The sequence below is a fragment of the Drosophila virilis genome, chromosome X (assembly GCF_030788295.1).
Source record: "Drosophila virilis strain 15010-1051.87 chromosome X, Dvir_AGI_RSII-ME, whole genome shotgun sequence".
Lineage (NCBI taxonomy): Eukaryota > Metazoa > Arthropoda > Insecta > Diptera > Drosophilidae > Drosophila > Drosophila virilis.
Window position 1 is genome coordinate 21405457 of NC_091543.1, and position 23411 is coordinate 21428867.

The 23411-nt window shown below is 41.9% G+C and overlaps 1 protein-coding gene across 3 annotated transcripts in view; it reads left to right on the forward strand.

Moving 5' to 3' along the window:
- Cht6 (Chitinase 6) overlaps window positions 1-21598 on the forward strand; it is a 33993-nt gene extending 12395 nt beyond the window's left edge. Inside the window, exons 3-12 of one of the 3 annotated variants that reach the window (XM_032439688.2) lie at window positions 4249-4312; window positions 4384-4569; window positions 4698-5212; window positions 5533-5718; window positions 5784-6049; window positions 6757-7227; window positions 7304-8308; window positions 8373-9672; window positions 15609-18578; window positions 18646-18803. In XM_032439688.2, the coding sequence (XP_032295579.1) occupies window positions 4249-4312; window positions 4384-4569; window positions 4698-5212; window positions 5533-5718; window positions 5784-6049; window positions 6757-7227; window positions 7304-8308; window positions 8373-9672; window positions 15609-18578; window positions 18646-18669 (6987 nt within the window). In that variant the 3' untranslated portion in view covers window positions 18670-18803. Of the gene's footprint in view, window positions 1-4248; window positions 4313-4383; window positions 4570-4697; window positions 5213-5532; window positions 5719-5783; window positions 6050-6756; window positions 7228-7303; window positions 8309-8372; window positions 12646-12779 lie in introns of all 3 variants that reach the window. The other 2 variants (XM_032439689.2, XM_032439687.2) reach the window with 2 other exon arrangements.
- The last annotated feature ends 1813 nt before the right edge of the window (window positions 21599-23411 follow it).

The window sequence follows — 23411 nt, forward strand, 5'->3', positions numbered from 1 at the left end:
AAAACAATTATCTGTCCCAAAGAAATTAAGTATCCTTGATCCATTATAGGCAAGAGGTTAGAATGTTTGTTAAGGTTTCTTTTTAGTCACATTGTAGACGGGTGAAAATTGTCTAATAGATTTGTGCAAATATATGTAACACAAGGATGTATCTTCGATCGCTATCGCTATCGATATAAAAAATATTAATTGAGTTTATTTAGATAAATCCGTCCGTATATTCGTCTAATATCAAATATGCTTGATTATCATACATGCATATTTCGATATTCTGCCCCATTTCCTAAAATTGCGATAATTATTAATTTTCTGTCTTTTTGGACAGAACATGAAAATTAGAATTTTTTGGTGTGTATGCAACTTCAGATTATTTCACTTTTCGTTACATCTTTCCGTTCTCCCTAAAATTGATAATATATTATTTTCTCATAAATATCTTAGCTCGTATCATTTAAGAAGAAACTGCGCTAGCTTGAGGATCTCTTTTAGTCGGGCATTTCAGACCAGTTGTTTGGTTGTCAAGGCTAGCAGTACGCAGGCTTTATGTAATGCGAAAAACCAAAATTACGGGAGCAGAGACTGTCCAAGAAGTAACAGCTAACTGCACTAACTACATCAGAAGACAGAGTAACTAAGCTAACAGCAGTAGCGACGGCAACAAGCGTATTAACAGAGACAACTTCAGATGAGACAATGCAATAACTCAAACTCGCGGCCATCGCTGCTGGCGCTTACATAAGAAACGGGCTTCCAGCTGCAGTTTCAGTTGCAGTTGCTGCTTTGGGTAGACTCGAAAATAAGAAAATAAAAATAAAAAAATTGGCACAGTTGTGTGGCCGTTTGTTCGTTGTGTTGCAACACTTATCGACATCATCGGCAAACTTTCTGGCAAAAATTGCGGTTTGGGAGCTAGCAGCACCACCATCAGCTGTCTTCGCCGCGGCAATTTAGGGTATCTCTCATTGAAAGTGATTCTCAAATTGGGCCGAAACAGAGCTCAGCCTGCAACAACATCAACCGGTTAGCCCGTCCTTAAAAGACATATCTTCTGTCGCATTACATAGCTTTTAATTGCAAAGGACTTCACTCAATTAGAGTCCGTTTTGGTTAGCAAACGATTTGGCAATTGTTCCACTTGCCTTAAGTACTAACACACACTCATGAGTCGGTTTCTTTTTGCCTTGTCTGTTATGCATTTGGCGTTAAATCGGCAAATTTGTCAACAGTCGGGCCAATCAATGCACATGCGCAATGTGCAATCCAAATTGTTGGCATTTTATTTAGATATTTGTTGGTTTATTTTTTTTTTCGGACTGCAATTTGTACATATGTACGCAATAAATTTTTTGCAAGTAGCAACCTGCAGTCGCTTTTCATTTCGCCATCGATAATAAAGAAATATTAGGCAATGTGTGCGACAACAAAATAACAACAGCACCAACCAATGTAAATTATGGCCATGTATGAATGTTAATCAAAAGTCGTCTTATAGACATATATTGTTGTAGCTGTTGTTGTCGCCACTGCTGCTGCTAGGTGTTTAGCCATTTTCAATAATGGCCAAAGGCCCGATCAAATTTATTTTGGTCTTCACTCTGGTACTGAGTGCAGTTACCATTACCCAAATTCACATATCATATACATCAAAACACAACCCCTTTACGTCAATCGAGAAAATGTTTACCTCAATGTTTTGTGCCACAAGTGGCTAACATATGGCACACTCCAACTCATGCCGGATATGGATACGGCTAACGACTTACGGCTTTGGGTTAAGGGGAAAGCTTTGTGGCTCAAGTATTGTTGATGGCTTTTTGTTGGGCCGCAATAACATTTTTGTTGAGTTTTTAACCGTTTGCACAGCAATGTTTTATAAAATGTAGCTTAAATATGAAGTCGTTTCCCCGTTTATATCAATTAACTAGATTTTGGAATTAAAAAAACCAAGGCATTAACCTTTAATATTGCACAATCGTTTGGGTGGGCATGACTTAGACAAATTTTTTTGTCGTACCTTTGATAATTACCAAATTTAAATATGCATCCAGCTCACTCAATTCACACAAGTCCAGTTGGCATTTGAAAAAAAGTGAACTTATTGCACGAATATACGAAAAACTAGAATTTTCGATAAAATAGAAAAATGTGCCGTTTATGTATTTTTAATATTTCAACAAGTATATATTCCTTATTCATCCCTAGCTAGTACCAGCTATTTTTGTGGTTGCCCTAGGCCTGTAGAATAAAAGTTCTCACTTGTTCTTTTTATTTTCACCTGTTTTCCCATTTTTCAGTCAATGAATAAACTGCAAGTCTGTTGAAGACCTGCGATTATATTAAAGTTTTTATTTTGAAACGCTTTTACGGCAAGATAATTATAAATTGTAAGCTAATCAACAGAAATAATTTTCAGCTGAATAGCAGATAATTTAATCATAAAATAAAGAGTTAGCTTCCTGCTACTTCCTCCAGCAGCTTAAATGAATAAATAAACACTAGGCAAAACAATGCTGTGAACCACCTACATACTCCTACCTGTGCCCATTAGCCAAAAACAACTTCAGCTTATTGCAGATGATGATGATCCACACTTGGCATTTTTACTACTTTTCGCTGAAATACAAATCTTTCAAGTTTTTTCTCTTTAGGGTGTGTGTAAAACTTACTGCGGCTTCGATGAATAAGAGACGGCGTATGTGTATGGAACTAAAACCGGCATGGCCAGCATACACGCACATTCCATAACAAGCTGCTACCATTTGTTGCTGTTTGGCTTGCTTATATAATTATACCTCGTACCCATTGAGAATGGCAAAGTGGGTATGCCATATCTGTGTGTATTATGTATTCATCTTGGAAACTATCAAATCCAACGAATTAAAAGTGGATATAAATCTACTTGTATTGAGCTACATTTTTTCCAAAATCTATTTATATAATATCTTTATAGGTTCTCGGTTCACATACACAAATATAGATTCTCCCATCTACTACTACCTCTTAAACCAATTCATTCAATTTTAAAGAATTAGCCTTGAGCACAGAGAGAAAGAAGAACAGCCAATGCAAAAAGTACAAGACGTGATTGCGTGTGTGGTTTATGTGTAAACTGCAATTGTAGTGTTTGTTGTGGTGCATCTCGATGCAAACAGGCACAGGGTACCTTCTAGTCGGGCACAGTCGTATACAGCACTCTTACATGTTTTTATTGTGCGCTGCTGGCCAAAAGTCGACTGTTTGTAAGGTAGACTATGTAATGTATATATGCATGTAACTTAAACCATTCGAGTTGTTGTTTTTAAGATGTTACCAAACTTTGGCATTTTGTTTAAAAAATGCGGTCAAACAAAAGTAAAACAAACAAGAATATTGAGTCGGCTGCAACCGACTTTTTAATATTTGTACAAAGTTCAAAACTGCTAAAAATATATAAATCTATATAAATATTCTTAATACTCTAGCGCCGGCATGCGCTACATATTCCAAATATCAAGTCTTAAACTGGAATAGCGACAAAATATGTTTCCACAACTAAACTAAACACTAAACACTCTCTTAACGAGTATAAATATTTAAGAGTCCGACTCCTATCACTATTTTACTTACTTACTTACTAGAAACCAATCACAAACAACAAGTGTAGGTGATCTCTAGGAGTCCTCTGGTACCTTCTTCTGCCAAATTGTTTGCTTGGAAGCGGGCCAATTTATTAATGACCAAAAACTAACGCATATTGCGCGGGCAGTAGGCGGGCATATTTTAATAATTGGTGTAGCTCTTTAGGTTTTAAGTTCGACGCGTTCATACATACGGACAGACGGACGGAAAAGCTGGATACTCGACTATAGATGCTGACACATAAAACATATATAACTTATGGGGTCGAGATGCTTCCTTCTGCCTGTTGGCTACATTTGCACAAAACCATTGTACTCTTTTTATTCAGTTTCATGGGTTCAGGGTATAAAAACTGATTTAAAGATGATGCTGTATTTCATTAAATTAAATTAGCATATTAAGTTTGTGAGGTTGTGTAACGTGTTTTGATGAATGCAGTATTCACGTCGACCTTCATGCGAATTTGTCGTGGTTGAATTGCTTTGATATTTTTTGTCACTGAAAATTGTCTCATATGTCCGCATCTCAGCCCAGTGATGCCGTTGTCAATGTTAAAGTTTTATTACAATAATATGCACCTTTATCACTTCCGACTTCGACTTATTCGTTTTATTGTTGTTTGCCTTACAGTTTCGGCCTGGAGTAGGCTGGCAAACGCTCTTACTCCTCTGCGCATTGGCCTATTGCATTGATGGTAAGATTTAAAGATTGGGTCATTTCAATCGATGCAAAACTAAAACGATTAATTCTTATTTAACATTACAGTTGCGAGCAGTGAGGGTCGAGTGGTTTGTTACTATACGAATTGGAGTGTCTACCGACCAGGCACTGCTAAATTTAATCCTCAAAATATAAATCCATATTTGTGTACACATTTGGTATACGCATTCGGTGGATTCACCAAGGATAATCAAATGAAGCCATTTGACAAGTATCAGGATATAGAACAAGGTAAGCCAGATATGTCTACACACACATGTAACATTGCTGAAACAAAATTGAACTCATCTCGAATCAACTTCAATTGCCGCCCTGCTCCTTCTTTGTCGGATTGTTCATTTTCACTTTAACTTTCCCAGGTGGTTATGCTAAGTTTACCGGCCTGAAAACGTACAACAAGCAGCTAAAAACGATGATTGCAATTGGCGGCTGGAACGAGGCCTCTTCACGCTTCTCACCTCTGGTGGCTAGTGCCGATCGGCGACAACAGTTTATAAAGAATATATTGAAATTCTTGCGACAAAATCATTTCGATGGTATCGATTTAGATTGGGAATATCCAGCACATCGTGAAGGCGGAAAGTCGCGTGATCGGGATAACTATGCGCAGTTTGTACAGGAATTAAGATCTGAGTTTGAACGCGAGGCGGAGAAGACTGGACGCTCGAGACTGCTGCTTACCATGGCTGTGCCAGCCGGCATTGAATACATTGACAAGGGCTACGATGTGCCCAAGCTAAACAAATATCTGGATTGGTTTAACGTCCTAACCTATGATTTTCATTCCTCACATGAACCATCGGTTAATCATCATGCGCCTCTTTACTCTCTGGAGGATGATTCCGAATATAACTATGATGCTGAGTTAAATATTGTAAGTGCCACACCTGAATGCATATAAAGAAATATATTTTAACTAGTTTAAGCCCATTGAATTAACTACCAATATTTGGAATCAATATCCACTTTGAACTTTCCAAAAAGTGTGAAATTCGTCTTAAAACAAAATGCCATGAAAATCTTTACAAATGAGCTTAAGATCGCAACCATCTGAAACTAGGTACACACAGAACTTCAGGTAGAATTCGCCAAATCGTTGACAATTTTACATTCAAGCGGTGACGATTTTGCCAAATCGTTAAGACATATCTTAAATTTGTTGCATAAGTATAATAATATATTTTTATCTAACAGGACTATTCCATCAAATATTATCTAAAAGCTGGAGCCGATCGTGATAAGCTGGTATTGGGCATACCTACCTACGGACGCTCCTACACGCTCATTAATGAGGAGAGCACTGAGCTCGGTGCACCTTCGGAGGGACCTGGCGAACAGGGTGACGCTACTAGAGAGAAGGGATATTTGGCATATTATGAGGTAGATATTCCAAAGCAACTTCAAATGTACCCATGCCGATGATTATATAATAAATTATATTACAGATTTGTCAAACACTTAAGGAAGATCCCGAATGGACTGTGGTGCAGCCCAACGAAAATGTCATGGGTCCGTATGCCTACAGGCGCAATCAATGGGTGGGTTACGATGATGAGGCAATTGTACGTAAGAAGGCAGAGTATGTGGTCGCCCATGGATTGGGTGGTATTATGTTTTGGGCCATAGATAATGATGATTTCCGTGGGACATGCAGTGGTAAGCCATATCCCTTGATTGAGGCTGCCAAGGAGGCTATGCTCGAGGCATTTGGGTAAGTATTATATAAATAAGCTGAATAAACAATTTGTGTTTTATAAGAATTCATGCGACAATGCAATATTTAGCGATATTTTGTTTAGCACCCGACAATGAGTACCCAGCAGCATGTTTGCATATTATTCTTCGCTTCAATCCACACAATTTTTTTTATAATTGTCAGTTGGTAGAGTCAAGTACAACCTGGCTGCTTATAGAATTTTGTCCAGTCCTATCATATGGAGGAGTGCATTGATTTTCCAAGCCTTCAAAGCTCTCACCTCTCTAGAATTGAGGGTCTTGCCTCCCAGCTGTGGAGTCTTGGTCTGCTTATAGTTGGACAATTGTCTAGATCCTGGTCTGGAGTTTCTTCGCTTGCGGAGCCCACACTTTCATTCATGCTTGCACAATCTTAAATGTCCGGAATAGTTGTCAGTACTCCTCGTTTGCTATATAAGTTTTCGAACGTGGTCCTAGGTACGCCACTGTGAACTGGGCTTTCTTGCTAATTTGTCGGCAATCGCATTTTACGGGGAATCACGTTGTATGGCAACCAATAGATATTAACCTCATTTTTTTTTTTGCTTCAATAACATAAAATGTGTTATTGATATCGTTCTTTCGATTCACCTCCGGAAGGCTTATTAAAAATGTACAAAAAAAAAATATGAATTAGTTTTGCTACAATCTTTAATTTCACATTTACTTTTCGCACTGTCACAGACTGGGCATTAATGAAGTAGCAAAGTCAAATGGCCCGCAAAAGCCGTCACGCTCGAGAAGTCGGGACAATGGCATTACCAGCACCAGGAATCACTTAACCTCCGAGTCCGAAGTAAACGCAAGAAAGCCAAGTGCAACTCGAAGACCTGCGCATAGAGGCACCACAACGACAACGTCCACTACGACTATAAAACTGACGGAGGCTAAGGGACCGTCGCTGTATATTGGTGGACGTGCATCGACGACGCCACCACCGCCGACAACGCCCGATCCCGGCTCTGACTTCAAATGCGAGGAGGAGGGCTTTTTCCAGCATCCTCGCGACTGCAAGAAGTACTACTGGTGTTTAGATAGCGGTCCTTCTGGTTTGGGCATTGTGGCTCATCAATTCACCTGTCCTTCTGGGCTTTACTTTAATCCCGCTGCCGATTCTTGCGATTTTGCACGCAATGTGCCATGCAAGACCCAGAAGTAAGTGACTGATGTCTACATAATATACATATATATATATGTAATAATTATTATTGTATCAAATGTATAAACACAGACAGACAACTGCACGCCCTATAACCTCGACAAGCAGTACAACGACGACAACACAACGCCCTACAAGTAGCTACAATCGTGTCACAGCAGCACCCGTGGCTCGACCAGTCTATCCACGTATCACCAGCACAAGTTCCACCACCACAAGAACCACTACCGCAGCATCAGCGGAAGATGTGCTAGAATACGAGGAGGACGATGATGACGCACAGACATCAAGCAAGTCCACTGATGCTGAAGAGGACCCACAAGTCATAAAGGAGCTAATTGATCTTATACGTAAGGTCGGTGGCGTGGAGCAGCTGGAGAAACACTTGCTGCGAAATAAAGACGGCTCTATAACGCTGAAGGAGAACGTGGCTAGCGGCGCACCGACAACACCTTCCACAATTAGCAAGTCATTGTATGATCGTGTTCTAAATCGTCCTGAAACATTGGGCACATTTACACGCCAACGCCTCAATGTTGCTAAAATACAGTCTACTGAATCGGTTGAATATAGCAACGCAGCCGTCGCCGGCGATGGCAGCTCGCAAACAAACAATTCAAAATACTCATCCGTACTGCGCGGCAACAGCCGTCAGGGACCACAAAACGAGGGACTGGAAAAGCTTGCCGAATTCGATGGCTTTCTTAAGGAACGTAAGCCGTATGTGACAATTAATCGCAATCGAGGCACTACACGCGATGAGGAAGAAGCGGAAGTTACCTCTAGAGATGATGATAGTTTGAGTGAGGAAGAGGCTGACTCCAAGCAAGATCCGGTGAATACAACGAGGCGTCCGATTGGCTCTGTCACGCCATCGTACACCAGCTTACGACGCTCCCGACCTACCACAACGTCCACAGCGCCCGTTGAATCAGTGACGGAGCCCGAACAGCCCATTGTTATTAAGGAGCAAACGCAGACCAAACACTATGCTACACTAAGCCGTACTCGTGGACGTAGCACAGAACGGCCGCAAAGCACAGTTTCTGAGCCAGCAATTATCTCGAACACCAATCGGTAACTAAATGCAGACGAAATTATTGTTGCTTTCCATTTACACACACTCTTTCCCTATCTGTAGCTATAAATACCTTGAAAGGACGCAGCCCACAAAGAGCAGCGGTGCAATTGATGTCGGAGCTGATGCTAATGATCATGATTCTGATGAAGACGAGGAGGAATACGAGGATGAGCCACAACAGAAAAAAGTAACGGTACCAAGAAATCAAAGCACCACAGCAACATCAAATACACGTAAATACGCGAGCATTGGCCGCAGAACCAAAACCACAACAATCACAACAACAACACCACCAGAAACAACAACAATTACAGGCGCTGAGACTGCCAAGGCCAGCACCCTCAACAACTACAACAACAACAACAACAACAACAACAGAAGCAACACTGTGAAAATTAATAATGTACCAGCAACCACACCTGCATCAATCAGCATCCAATCAGATATAACCACTACAACAACCACTATCATTAACGAAACCACTGAACCAGTTGAAAGCACTAGCACTACTAACAGCCATACTACCACCACCACCACCCCCACCAACACCTCACCAACACCCACACCCACAACCACACCCACACCCACACCTCCAGTATTATCCACTATCCAAACACCAACCACCAGCATCGACTCCTTGAGCATGGCTGATGGTATTACCGATTTCTTAGAGTCACAGTTTACCACACTGCCGCCGGCCAATGAGCCAAGCGATGCAGTCCACCTACCAGCACTTGACTTAAATATTAACAACTTATCACAAGTTGCGGCCCCAACGACAACCGCAACAGTAACTACGACGGAGTCTGAACAGGCCAAAATAAGAACAACTGGCAATCGTGAACAAAACAACATTGACAGCGACGAAGACGACAACGACAATCAAATAAACAATGTTGATAACGAGGTAACAACAATTAAGACTAAGTATGCAACCAGTCACAGACGCATAAACACGACCAACAACAACTCAAAGAAAAATAATGCAGCAGCAGTCAACGATACTAGTCCCAACTTTGGTAACTCTCAAGCTTTCAGTAGCAGCGATCCTACTGTAAATATCATTAAAAGCACCTACTCTGGTAGAAGGCAACCACAAAGAACACAACTTGAACTGAATACAACCGAACTACCTGTAAGCCCAACTAACATCAACACGCTGGGCGGCATATCTAGTCCAAGACCCTTTGGTTATCCCCGACGTCGCACACGTCCCACAGCCACTAAACCAATTCCTACCATAACAACAAACAGCACTGTTAATAATTACGATAATGATAGCGATAACGTAAACAATACTCGACATGATGATGTTGCGGGAATAGGCAAAACGCGTCTATCCAAAGTGGATAGGCCCAAGGTGAGTGCCAATAATAGTCAAACGTTGTTGGACCCTAGCACAAACACCCAACCAACAACACCCAAATCTAACACAACAAACGCAATACGCACACAAAGTATAGTAGATTTAGACGTAGCTGGTAATGGTGGCAATATATTAAGGCATGATGTAGTTAGCACCTCTACTTTAAGTACTAAAGATGACGATCAACACACCGAAATAATTAAACATACGCGCCGACCTACGCAAATTCCAGCAGGTACGGTCAGGCCGCCCAATTCGTTCAATGTCAAAGACAAAGATTCACGTAGGTATGCTGGCAAGCGTTTAGCGGTTGATTATTCGACTTCATCGGCGCAAGTTAACGATACAAATGGAGATGGAATCGAGGAACCAGTCACGACGCCACAAACTTCGCAGATAACAACAAGTCGCAGCTATCAAAACATCGCTCGTACATATAGCCGGGTGGAAGAGAAAATCGAAAACAATACTAAAATATTTGACGACGTTGGGTTAATAGAACAGACAACAATTGCTGAAGATGAATCTGTGTCTTCCGGCCATGGAAACTCAAAAATTCAAGTGACCAATGAGACCGACACAGCGTCCAACTCAAGTGGCAAACGTAACTACCAAAGCATAAGTCGTACTTCTACTCGCGGCAGTGTCGATAAACAGGTACCCTACACTTCAATAGTTCGCGATAGCAGTGGTGCCCATTTGAGCGAAGATAGCAGTTCCAGCTTTATGCGCAATCTAGGTGAAGTGAACCGGTCAGAAGACAATCTGCCCATACAACGAGGAGGCCTGATTACGGAAACAACAATTGAGGATGAGAATATTGCAGCTGAAATAATTGACGATGAGCCCCCTGTAGTGGCTCGTGGCAAGACTATAGCGCCTGCCTTAAATGACAGCTCTGACGATAGCAACACAGCAACTGAGCAGGAATCAAGGGAGATAGCCACTGAGGGTGCAACTTTGCGAAAAAATTTATTGACAACGTTGCTATCAAATAATGTAGAAATTTCAAAGGTAACCACCCTCGGCGCAGATGTTGAAGCTGGCAGTGAAAATAATAATACTTCCGAATTGGCGAGCACGTCTTCTGAGATGGCTAAAACCGTTCAAGAATCTACAACGCCAGCTGTGCCCGATATTGAAAGCAGCACCACCACAACAACTGAACAATCAGTGCATACAACAACCACAGCAGTGCCTCAGAATAGTAATACGTCTCAGATAGAATCGTTAGATAAGGATGTAGCTAAAGTGAAGAGCCAAACAAGCTTTACCGAGAAGCTAAGCACTAAATCTGTTGACCCACATCCACGCCGCTCTTCAGTCCAAGTGCAAAGGACAAGCACTACAGAGACGGCCCCGAAAACCACCACAACAACAGCATATACTGCGAGCACTAGACGTTCAACTGTTCGCAGCGAAATTAGAACAGCGAAGGCAACAACAGCCAGTGCGACAGACGCAGGTGAAGATGAAGATCTTGTTATTAATAGCACCACGCCGCATTCAAGGCGGCGTGTCATTGTCAGGGGCAACTATCGACCCCGCAAGGAAGGCGATCTCTCATCTTTGTTAGCGGCTGATGAAAACAAACGCGTACGATACAACCACCAGCAGGCGCCACAGCAACCTTATAAAGATCAAGAATTGACGGACAATTATAACACGACGGCAGTGCCAAAAAGTGAGGATATAAGTGGTATAGCCGATAAGAACTTAACGCGTGCAAAGCTTAACAATCGCGCTTCACTTGGAACTGTGCGCAATCGCACCTCCAGCCAAACTGAATCTTTGGGCAATGGCTTAACACGCACGCGTACTACTTACGTGCGTACAATTGATAATGGAAAGGTCGTGAAGCGTGTGCACACCAAAACTGTTCAAGAGAAGCCGGCCGAATATGAGTATATATCTGATGAGGTCAGTGAACCGGTGGCCAGTACAACAGCACGCACCGTAACCCGAAATCGTGGCTCAGTGAAGTTTCGTAGTAATGATCTGTCCTCATTGCTGTCGTTGGACTTTGCTCCGAAAGGAAAGCAGACTAAACAATCGCAGCCGACCGTGACAAAGACTCGCAGACGTTTGTTGAAAAAGCCCAAGGAAACTATAGAGCACGAAGAAGTTAAGGAGTTTGTTTACGATGACGATAATGATGTAGACGATTCAGAACTAGAAACTACGACCAGGCAAAGTGCAGTGACTACAGTTCGCCCACGCTTGAGACCCACAAGACCTAGCACAACCATAAGTCCGCCAACAATAGCATCAACGACCCCGCAATCTGCAGTAGTTGATAAGAAAGAATTCCAGCGACCAACTTCGAAAGCAAACACAGACCAATCTACACGTACCACTCCGACCAGACGTAAGCTGACCTTCAAGCGACCCGTAGCTACAACTATACCGAGCGTCTCAACAACAACAACAACAACAGAGGAGCCAACAACAAGTTCACAGCAGCCAGTTGCTAAACAAAACATTTTCCGTTTAAGGACCAGCAGCACTACAACAACAACGACCAATAAGCCTTCAACAACAGACATCAGTGATGATCTGAAGGATCTACAAAATAATTTAACAAATGAATTGAATAGCATTCAAACGGTTAGTAACAAAACTGCCATAGTGAGCTTCACGCCTGCAGCTGAACCTGGCAGGGAAACTAGCCATGATGACAAGCTGTCGCTGCCAATTTATCATCGTCGAAAGTACTATCAATACGTGAAAGATTCGCCCATTACATATATTGACAAGAGTCCAGAGCCAGCTGACGTCGAGAGCGTCACGGTAAACATACAACAGCAGATTCATGATGTTTTCAATGTAAGTGACAATGGGAAGCCGACCAATTCATTAGAGGAGGATGAAAACATAAGCGATGATGATGACCATCGTTTGGCTATGGAGCAGGCACGCGAAATCAATTCTGAACTGAGTCATTTTTTATTGAAAACCCCCGGGTCAGTTTAGGCCACCCGGGGGCTAACTTGACGGAAAATGCTGAGGAAACATTTAATAAGAGTAAGCTTGGCAAAAAGCAGCAAATAACCACGAATACTAGCCTCATGGACAAAGACAGTGGAGATGATAATAATGAGCTTTCCGTGGAAACGAACGCCGCCTCGGATATAAATTCATATCGACAAGGTAAAACTTTCAAATCAAAGCTAACAACGGCAGGACGAAATGAAACCAAGCGCATTATACAGTTGTCCATATTAGCGGATGCGCAGCAAGTCACAAATGATTCCCGTGCCTTACGTACTTATAGCCGATTAAATCGCAAGCGTCCAAATCTGACAACTAATCCAGATTCGGATGATGAAGCAAGGGAAGTAAATGACCTAGAGACAACCACGAAGAGTGCCCCTAGTCTCGCTCAGCTTTTTGGGGGCAGAAGGAACAAGACAACAGCCACAGCAGGTCAAGATAGCAACACGCGACGGGTTAATGGTAGCTTTAATAAGCTGCTGTCGACAACGACACCTCGTCAAAATCTTAGTATCAATCAGAGAGTGTCATCGGAAAACTCAGCAAATAGTGCACCCGATTTTGATAGTGTAACATATTCAAGTGATGAGCATAGTGACGAAAACGAGCTTCTGGCTGAGTTGGCTGATGAAAATGATGTTGTCAGTAATGAAGACATGACTACCCTTAGCAGCTCTTCGACAACTGGAATCGGTACTGCCGTCATCAGCAGGGAACATACGCTGCGCAGCCGCTTTAATACAACAACCATCGGGATGAGTAATACAACTTATGAAGAGAGTAGAGAAATCGAGCAGTTTGAGAACAATGTTGGTCTCAATATTGCGGACCTTCCATCAACAACCACAGTCAAAACTATTGGAAGTCCCACGCCACGACGTCAGATTTTGCAACGTAACCGCTCAAATACAGATGTACAGAATATAACAACAAATACTGGGGTATACAACGATGTCAGTGCCAGCAAAATTAATGCTCCCGATCTTGGTGAGTCCACGAGTGCAAGCACAGAAACAGCCTCTGGGCGACCTACATATAAAAGAAGAAAAGTCATAATACGAAATCGCTTGAATGCAACGAAATCTGCTTCATTCACAAATAATGCAGGAAGTAACGAAGCCAAGGACGATGAGGAGAAGTCCAGAAATGGCACAGAATATACAACTCCAACATCAGAAACAAAAAGCAATCAAAATCCACGTTACCAGTTGTTGCTTCGTCGTGGCAACACTACAACAATTACAACCGCATCAGTTAAGCAAATCAACGAGGTCAACGAGGATGAAGACAGTGCTGATGTAATCAATAGCTCCGGAGATGGTGAGGTTATCGGTGAAACCATAGAATTAACCACATCAAGACGTAATCTTCTGATACGCCGCCGCTTCAATGCAACTGCACCCACTTCAAAAGCAAAGACCAGTGCTGAACAGAATTCAAATACAGAAAAGTATAACGCTGTTAATGGGACCGAATCCACAACTTTAGCCCCAACAACTACCAGTGGAAGATCAGCCCTAAGACGCCAGAGTCTGGTACGCCGGCGATATAATTCAACCACAGCCGCGAGTCAAAATGATATCCAAGAAGATAAGGATAACTCTGAAGAAATAAGTGGTTTTGGAAATATTCAATTAACAACTGCAGTGCCAAGAAACAACAGAAATCGTCCTACACAACCACGTGATCTTTTAAAGCAGCGCCGTTTTAATAAAACCTCCACAGAAGGCTCAGCAAAGGAAATAACAACGCCTGGAACAGATAAAGAGGTCGATGTGAGCACACGTCGTCCATATGCGACACTGAGCCGTACACGCAATCGCTTTTCAGTTAGCAGGGAATCAACAACAACTGAAAAATTAATAAGCGATGCTGACAGTGATGACGACAATGATGCCAGCACTGATGATAATATTGGCGATAAAACGCCTGACTCGGATAGCTTAACAGTACGTGGCGGATTTGTGCAAACGAACCGCCATCGGGCCTTGCTAAGACCTCAGCTAAGCCAGATACCTGCTACCAAAAAAGGAGAACAGGATAGCCAAAACATTGGGCGGAAACCACCCAATTTTGGGACACGTCGGACTCCAGCGCCGCAGACAAAATTCAGCTCTAGTACTCTTCGTAGTATAGTGGCAGTCAATAGAAATCTATATAATCGTGAGGATGCCAACCAACATGAAAATCAGCAGTTAGACGAAGAGGACGATGATTACGACAACAATGTCGAAGACAATGAAGAAGATGACGTTGAGCTCGAAGAGGCCGTTGATCAAAAGCTCAGCAGCAGAACTTCCAGCTCCATTCTAGGCCAGCTACTTGCCAGTAGACAACGAATCGCTAACACGAATACAGAAACTGTTAAGACTGAAAACCCGACGAAAATACTAACCTTGATCCAAAGGCAACACGGCGACAGTACCGATGACAATGACGATGACGAAGACGAAGACGTAGACGAAGATGGAGACAACGGCGACAACGACGACAACGAGGACGATGATGTGGATATTGACAACATGCAGGATAATGACACTATAGAACACGTAACTGAAAATAATATCACACAACCTAATATTAGAAACTACACATATCAAAGCACCTCATATAGAGCTAGTCATAATTATGGAACATCACGTGGTAATAGCACCGTAGCTAACTATTTAAATAACTCTTTTAAGTTTTCTAATGCTAACAAAAACAAAAACAAAAACAACAACAGCACCGACAGCAAAAACACTTACACAAACAAACAATTTGAAGACACAGTCGGTAATGCTAAAAATAACGATGAAACTAAAGATGATGATAGTCTAGAAGCAGATATTGATATTGAGGAGACGGATAAGAATAATAATGATAATGAGAATGGGGCACCAGAGCGTAATTTAAGTGACATAGGTAATGACGTTAATTCTAAACGACGTTTTCAGAATCGGTATCAAGTGAGCCGCACAAGAGGCCCCACAACTACAACAACAGCCAGACCAACAGCCTCAACAACAACGGCAAAATCAACCACAAGGCGTTTATCCTTCGGCTCACGTAGTCGCGTACAGGTAACTAAAATATCTAATATCGATGACGTATCAACTGAAAAAACAGAAGAGAGCGAGGAAGATGATGATGCCACTGAGACTACAACCGTTCCCACAACAATCACAACAGCAACGACAACGACAGCGACAACAAGCGGCAAACCAAAACTGAAACGCATACGCGTACTTAAATATCGGCGACCACTTCAGCCTATTGATAGTAGCAATAGTACAGCCAGCACCACTAATAGCGCCAGTTCCACATATACTGAGAACACCAATCACACAATCACAATAGCAAACAATACCACTAACCCAATCAAAAACACGCCTGCAAAAAAATTCCGCAAGATTGTGCGCAAACTTAGACCAGTTGAGACAACCACCGAGTCTAATAAGCTAGCCACAGATGAACCAAGCAGTGAAGATCAGCAGACAGTTGCTGGTGAAACAACTACAACCACGCGTAAGCCATTTCTACCCAGCCACTCACGATTCGGAGCTGCACAACATGTTGAGCCAGGGAAGGATGCGGACGAAGATAGTACAGATTCCCAGAAACAGTCGGTGCAGCCGGAGCGGCGACCTGTTGACTTACAGAGGCTGCGAAATCGACTCAAAAGTCAACAGTCCCGCGGCGAGCCAACTGATGGTGTCATAAACAGTAGACTGCGGGGAAAAGACGACAAAAACATCGATGAGGAGAATGAAAGTGAGGGTAATTCTACATTGCAGCAACTGCGCGATAAAGTAAAGGCAGAGCAAGCACGTGGTAGTGGGGAGCAGGGTGTCATCAATGATAGACTTAAGCAATTGCTAGTCGAAAGAACGCCATTGAGCACCACCACCACTCCAGACAATGACGATGTGGAGCTTAATGTGTCAAGCTCAACACCAGCTTCATCGCAGCGTCCGGTTTTTAGACGCAAGCTAGTAGCCAAGCGCCCTTATGCCCCATCAGCTGCCACCACACCCACTAAAGCGGCTCTAGTGTTCAGCAGCACACGACCCACAGCTAAGTTTGTGCGTCGCAAGAACGGACGCTATGATCCCTTTAACTCCAATGTGCGAAACAGAGGCGAGGGCTTTGTGCGTAGCGATCCTAGGGGTGCGCGACTGCCAGGTGCCGATCGGTTTAAGCAGGAGCAGAAAGAGATTGATGTCGACGGAGAAGATGCGGATTACGAGCAACAGCAGGAGCACCCACAGCCGCTGATAAATACTAGCCCGCTGGGCAGTCAGGTAGCGGTGAGAAGACCTTTTATTCCCAAAAACAAACAACCTGAGCAAGATCAGGAGAATGCCAAAAGCGAAGAAGAATATGATGATGATGACGAAGACGAGGACGAAGATAATGAGGATGAAGACGAGGAAGAAGAACAGCCAAGCAAACAACAAGGTCAAGAACCTGTTTCCAGCCAGGAACAGCAGTTAGGGGATAGTACCAGCAAGCCACAATTCCATACGCCGCCCGCCTATCGGCCCAAGGACAATCGTGTGCCGCCCGGTAATCGACCAAACTTTGCACCCACCGCCAGCGGCCCTAATGCCAACGGTGGTAATGTACCATTCAATCCTCGCAATCGCCAGACCAATTTCAGCACTGTAGGCAGTTCGTCCTCTGCGCCAGTGAATCGCTTTGGTGGAAGCAATCGCCCACGTGTGGTGAATCGTCCGCCTGGCGTGGCAACTCCCAATTTGACTCTACGCCCGGTGGCCAACAATTATGAGCGCACGACTCCATTAACACCTCTGAAACCAGCTCCGTTCATTCCCAGCAACAATCGCAGTTACGAGCGCAAATACACAGGTCCTTCAACAGAGACACCGGAAATCACTAGCGAGAATCCACTGATTGAAGATCTTAATATTGATGCGCTTAATGCACGCAATAAAAAGATCTTTGACATACACAGCAAGAAGCATACGACCCTTAAGCCAAAGGTAGCCGCTAAGACTGACGCAGAACTAGAAACCGAAGTGGTTGAAAGTGAGGATGCCTACGATCAGCTGCAACAGAGGCAGGGCTATGTGACTACCACACCAACCACACCAACAACAAATCCTACATCAACACAGTCAACAGACACCACAAACACTGAAACCGAAACCGCACAGCCACAAATTGTGTTCCATGAATATGCTAATGAAGCCACAAACATCTCTTCACCCCCACAGGACAAAGCACAGGCAACATTGTCTTTGACAACGCTACCACCACCGCCAGCAACGACGCTATTGCACGTATTTACCCTGGTTGAAGGTGAAAATGAAGAGGAACAGGAGCCTACTGGGCGACCGCTGGGCAGTAAGACTACCGCTGTGGAGCCCAAGCATAAGCTTATCGAAATCAATCGCATTGTAGAAATTAACTCGAAGCAAACCAAGGCCGCCCAACGCAAATCCAAGGCCAATCAAGATTTTGGCACCTTGCGCGTCGAGTCACTGCCTCATGTGGAACAGCTAGGTGAGATCAGTGTAGTGAAGTATGTGCATTTGGTGGATGGGAGCGATATCCAAATCAACGATGGCCACAGTACCGTAGCGGATTACACGCCTACTGAGCCTAGCGTTCCCAAGAACTCAGCTCCAGTCCGCAATAGTCTGCCACAGACAGAAGGTGACTTTGAGTTGGATCGCAGCGGCAAATCGCTGCTACCGGAGGTCATCCGTGAGGCCTTCGAAACATCCACGATTTCGCTAGAAGGGCTATTTGACTCGGCGCGTAAGGCCAAACAGCTGAGCATCGATACTAATAACGCCGTCGATAGGAATGCCGATACTACGCCCCTCATGGATACAGACCTGGATACAATTAATACAACTGTACCACCAACAGCTGCGTCTGCCCTGCCAGCCACATACGTAAGACCCATTGTACCCCTACTTCGTCCCGAATCCAATGAATCCTCACCCCTAATCATCTCGATAGCCAATCTCGACAAGGTCATACTAAGCAAGGTGCAAGCGTCGGAGGGCGAGTCAGATGCCAATGCCGCAAACGGCATCGAAGACAGCAGCACCCTGTTGCCACCCAGCTCTATCAACGCACCAAGCCTCGCCCCCGACTCAAATTCGGCGTTTTCTGTGCGCCATGCGTCAGTGTTGCAGGCGCCCAGTAATCAGCTTTCGGACCTATCTGATAAACACAACAGTTATGCACAGACAACGTTCACACTAACAAACGGCGCTATTAGTGGCAGTAGTAACAACAACAACGACAGCCAAACACAAACAGCAACAACATATACTAACATTAGCAACATTAGCGAGAAAATCAGCTACAGCAGCGAAACGCATGTGGTGCGTCGAAAGAAGGCGCGTCGTGGGCGTGGCCGGCGACCTATGAAACGCCAGCGCAACGCAAAAACAACAACCACAACAGCGACAACAACCACGGTGGCTCCTTAATTGCTGCACCACCAATTGTAGTTAGTTACTTCTAGTCTTATTTTGTACAGAGACAAACGCATTAAGTTTAACCCCTCTGCCGCCCTGTAAATAATCGGCGTTATCTTGTCCTTCAGAATTGCAACTTTTTTTTTTTAATAATAAAAATAGTTTTTCATAAAATTTTACCATATGGTTGCCTATGGCCGTATCGTGGTAAAAACCTGCTGCTTTTGAACACTTCAACTTTGTATTCTTCAAGCTGCCATTTATAATAACAGTAATATACATACACACACCAACACATATGCTAACACACACACACACATACACACACACAACATACACACATATACAATCCCACACAATCACATGCAGTAATGAAATGCAATGCCTTTCCAATTGGTTCAATGCAATCTCTAACGACCCTAAGCGGAAAACTGTAAAATAAACTTAATTTTATTTAAGCCCCTTCATTTTTAAATCAATTTCGCTTACAAATTTTTGAATATCTTTTTTTTTCCTTTTGAATTACTTTGAGTTTATTGCATTTAGTTTTAGTCGTTAAATATTTATGCACAATAAACCTAAATAAACCCAAAAACAAACATAATTATTTTGTATATAAGAACCCCAGAAAATTACATACATGCATATCATAGCTATATGCAAATACAATATGCGTAGAGATATTTATTGATATATTGAGATATAGCTGAACAGCTCTATCCAGTATCCAAAAATTATTTGTACATACAGAATACTCACAACAATATAAACACAAAAACAAATCATATTTATTATACAGCACATTTTTATATTTTTACGAAGCTTTTAGTTACATTTTTTGTTGATATTCCTTCAAAGAATCACAAGATCTTACATTAAGGACTATTTATACTAAAAATAGACTGAAACTGCGATATTATTTTACATAGACAACAAAGAGTTGGCATACATGACGAATCAATATAAACATATATACTTACATAAGGGCTGCAAGCTGAATCATAAATCAAACCAATTGTCTCACAAATAATCGGTCTGAGACCCTAACGAACCATTTATTTCGATACCCAAAATGTCCGGTTATGTGTCAGTCCGTCCGTCTCTTGTATGCACGCGTCGAACACAGAACGTGCAAGCGCCCCGTGTTCCATGAAATCGACCAAAATCGCAATTCTGGTTTATGAAAATATTTGGTATATTTTACGCAGATATAGAATATTTCACTTTTTCTATGCCCTAGAAATTCCAAAAAGATTAATCACGATAGCTTTTCCTAACTAGAAACTTAAAAGTTGGCATCGACAGCTCTGAGCGGGGAATTCCGGAAATATCCGAGTGGAGCACGTTCAAAATAGCTTGGTTTAAATTAAATAACCTTTGGCTTCAATATGTTCAGGACAACGGCATTTAATTAAGATATGTTTTATTACATTTTATAATACAAGGCTAACAAAATGTTGCACCAAAACTTGGGTTCAAGGGTCTGTCGAAACCGAGCCGTTAACTTAAGCTGGACAAGAGCCTTCCCTTTACAAACTTACTTTTTCGAACTTGCCCAAACACACACGAGAAAAGTTTAATAGCCAAAGGCCCCAGGCAAAAATAAGCTTTTATTGCTTACATTTTCGAAACTTCATCTTTTGTAGTCCTACTTCTATGTCTGGCTTACATATCTTTATATATATATAGATATATATATGCATGCCCTCTGTCGCCGTCGTGGAACTTCAATCGAGAGAACTTCTTCTATTTATACTACTATTTATAGAATTCAGAAAGCTATGCATATAAATGTATGTGTGCATTCTTGAGCTAGCTCATGTTTTAACAATTTTTTTTTTTAATAATTGATCAAATGCTCCTAAGTAGGAATTATCATAATATAGGATATTCGTATTTTCGTAAAAGGGCAGCAGTTTTTATTTATTTGATTATGCGTGATAAGGGGTTCTATCCAAAAAATTAAATATACCAAGTCTGTGTGTACAGCACGAGAAGCTACGTGCCAAATATGAGAGAGATATGCTAAAATGTATATTGATATTGATAATCGATTCTTATCGACTGCTTGAACACGAGGCAAGCTATCAATTACCGAAAACAAAATTAAGCTGACTCTAGGATAATCTACGTTCAGAATTTCAGGTCTCTAGCTCTAATGGGTTCTGAGATCAACATTTTCATACGTACGGGCAAAAGGACATGGCCAGAATAAAGCGACTATTGCTAATCAAGAATTTTACTTAATCGGCTTTTGCTTCTTTCTGCATGCCACATACATTTGCACAAAACCATTATACCCTTTTTACACAACAGGTTAGGGTTATATTAAAAGTCCAAGGCAAACTGGCCAATAAAGCTTATATACAAAGATTTGAAAAATGCGCCCCTTGACAGATTTTTATTTGTTGATTTCATTGGTTGAAGCCCAAAGAGGCTAATAAAGATTATATTACGAGACTCAAAAAGACATGTATCATAATAATCTATTATAATTAAAAATGAATATTTTTAATGTGGCTGTTTTTTCGGTGGCTTTTAGCTTTAGATTTATTTATTTTTGCAAGCACTTTAATTTCCCTACACAAACATTACGAAGCTGAGTACCCAAACCTAAGAAACTTTTCAAGTGCAGTTCAGATTGCATAAATAATTTTATAATAATGTGAGGCAATGCGATAACACAACTTATAGCTTGGTATATAACTAAACAATTACTCTACTTAGTTTGCTTTAAAAGTAAAATATGTATTCTTTCTTCCTGTTGCCATACCCCCCAAGTGCTTTCGATTCTTGAAGTCACTTGTATTCATTCAAATTTCCATCAGCATGTATGAATTCCCATATGACTTGCCACTTTAATGCCGCTTGGCATTTTTGTACCTTTCACCTAACACATGCATCACAGTTGGCACTGATTTGGGTCTTCAGCCAAAACAACTTTTTGCATTGGCAGCAACTTTCTCGTCTTACAATGACGACGCCCTGACAAGCATTCACCGTACACACTTCTGGCTGTGTCTTGATCTAGCTCCGATCGTCTGCACGGTATTTAAGTAAAGATAACCAGTTTGGCTTGAAGACAACAAACATTTCAGCAACAGCCAATAAAAGCGTCAGCTAACAGGCTATCATAAAAAGCAAAGCGCACATCTTTTAACGGCAGCAGAGCCAAGTGTCTTATGCAATCACAATGGCATGCAGTCGCCGTTGCCAAATGAGCCGGTCCGGCCAGCTGATACGGGCTCATCTTCAATCTTCAACTCGGCATATCGGGTTTCATACGTTGCGCAAGCGGCTCTAGGGCGTGTCCATACGCATGCGCATGCGCATACTGGCGACATTGACATTAAAAAAGCTCCATATACTGGCAAGTCCCACATCGCAACTTTTATTCCATAAGTTTCTGTATAACTTTTATTATGCATAGCCATAGTTTCATGGTTACATGTATGCATAATGCATGCACAGTGCTCGCTGAACAATACCCAACAGCCAGCTAACCAAACTGGTATCAAATTGTTGGCATACTGATTCATCTTGTGCACAATGATCTTATGTATGTCTATACTATATAGTCTCTGGCATTCTAACGTCCTTCAATTAAGATGCCTGACTGCATTTTTTAGTCTGTCCAGATTATTGAGTTCATGAGTAATTATTTCACTATGACACTCAAACATCAAGCATCACTCATGAGTTGCTAGTTCTTGACCGTAGACTAAAGTTTCTAAGACAAAAATTATAGTGGATTTGGGTAGGCTAAATGCAGTGGGAAATATATGACTAATTTGTTGTATGCTATAGGTATTGTTGTATTAGAAGTAAATCCCCGTCTTTGTAAGAAAGTACGCACACACACAAGCCCTAACACTTTATTGCACAGTATAAACGGAAACATTAGTATATATAGATGTAATCATAGTATTAGTACCAATGCTAATTATTTATTTATAATGTAAACTAGTTATGTACATATATGTATATGCATGTACAAATATTTCTTTAATTGTTGAGCATGTAGCTTGCTTTTAGATTGCTGTTGACTGTGACTGCACATCGCGGATATCTTGATATTGAGATCACAGATGCAAATTAAAAAAACGCACAACACACACGACAAGCACAGACACGCAAGTTAAACAAAAATAAAATGAAAAATGAGAACTGATCTATCAATAATAAACAATATATTTTATGCTATTATAAAATATTGAATGCCAATTGCTCGCTTCATTTCATGTGCCCACCAACACAAACTTTACAAAAAACCGCCGCCTCCGACAACAACTTGGATGA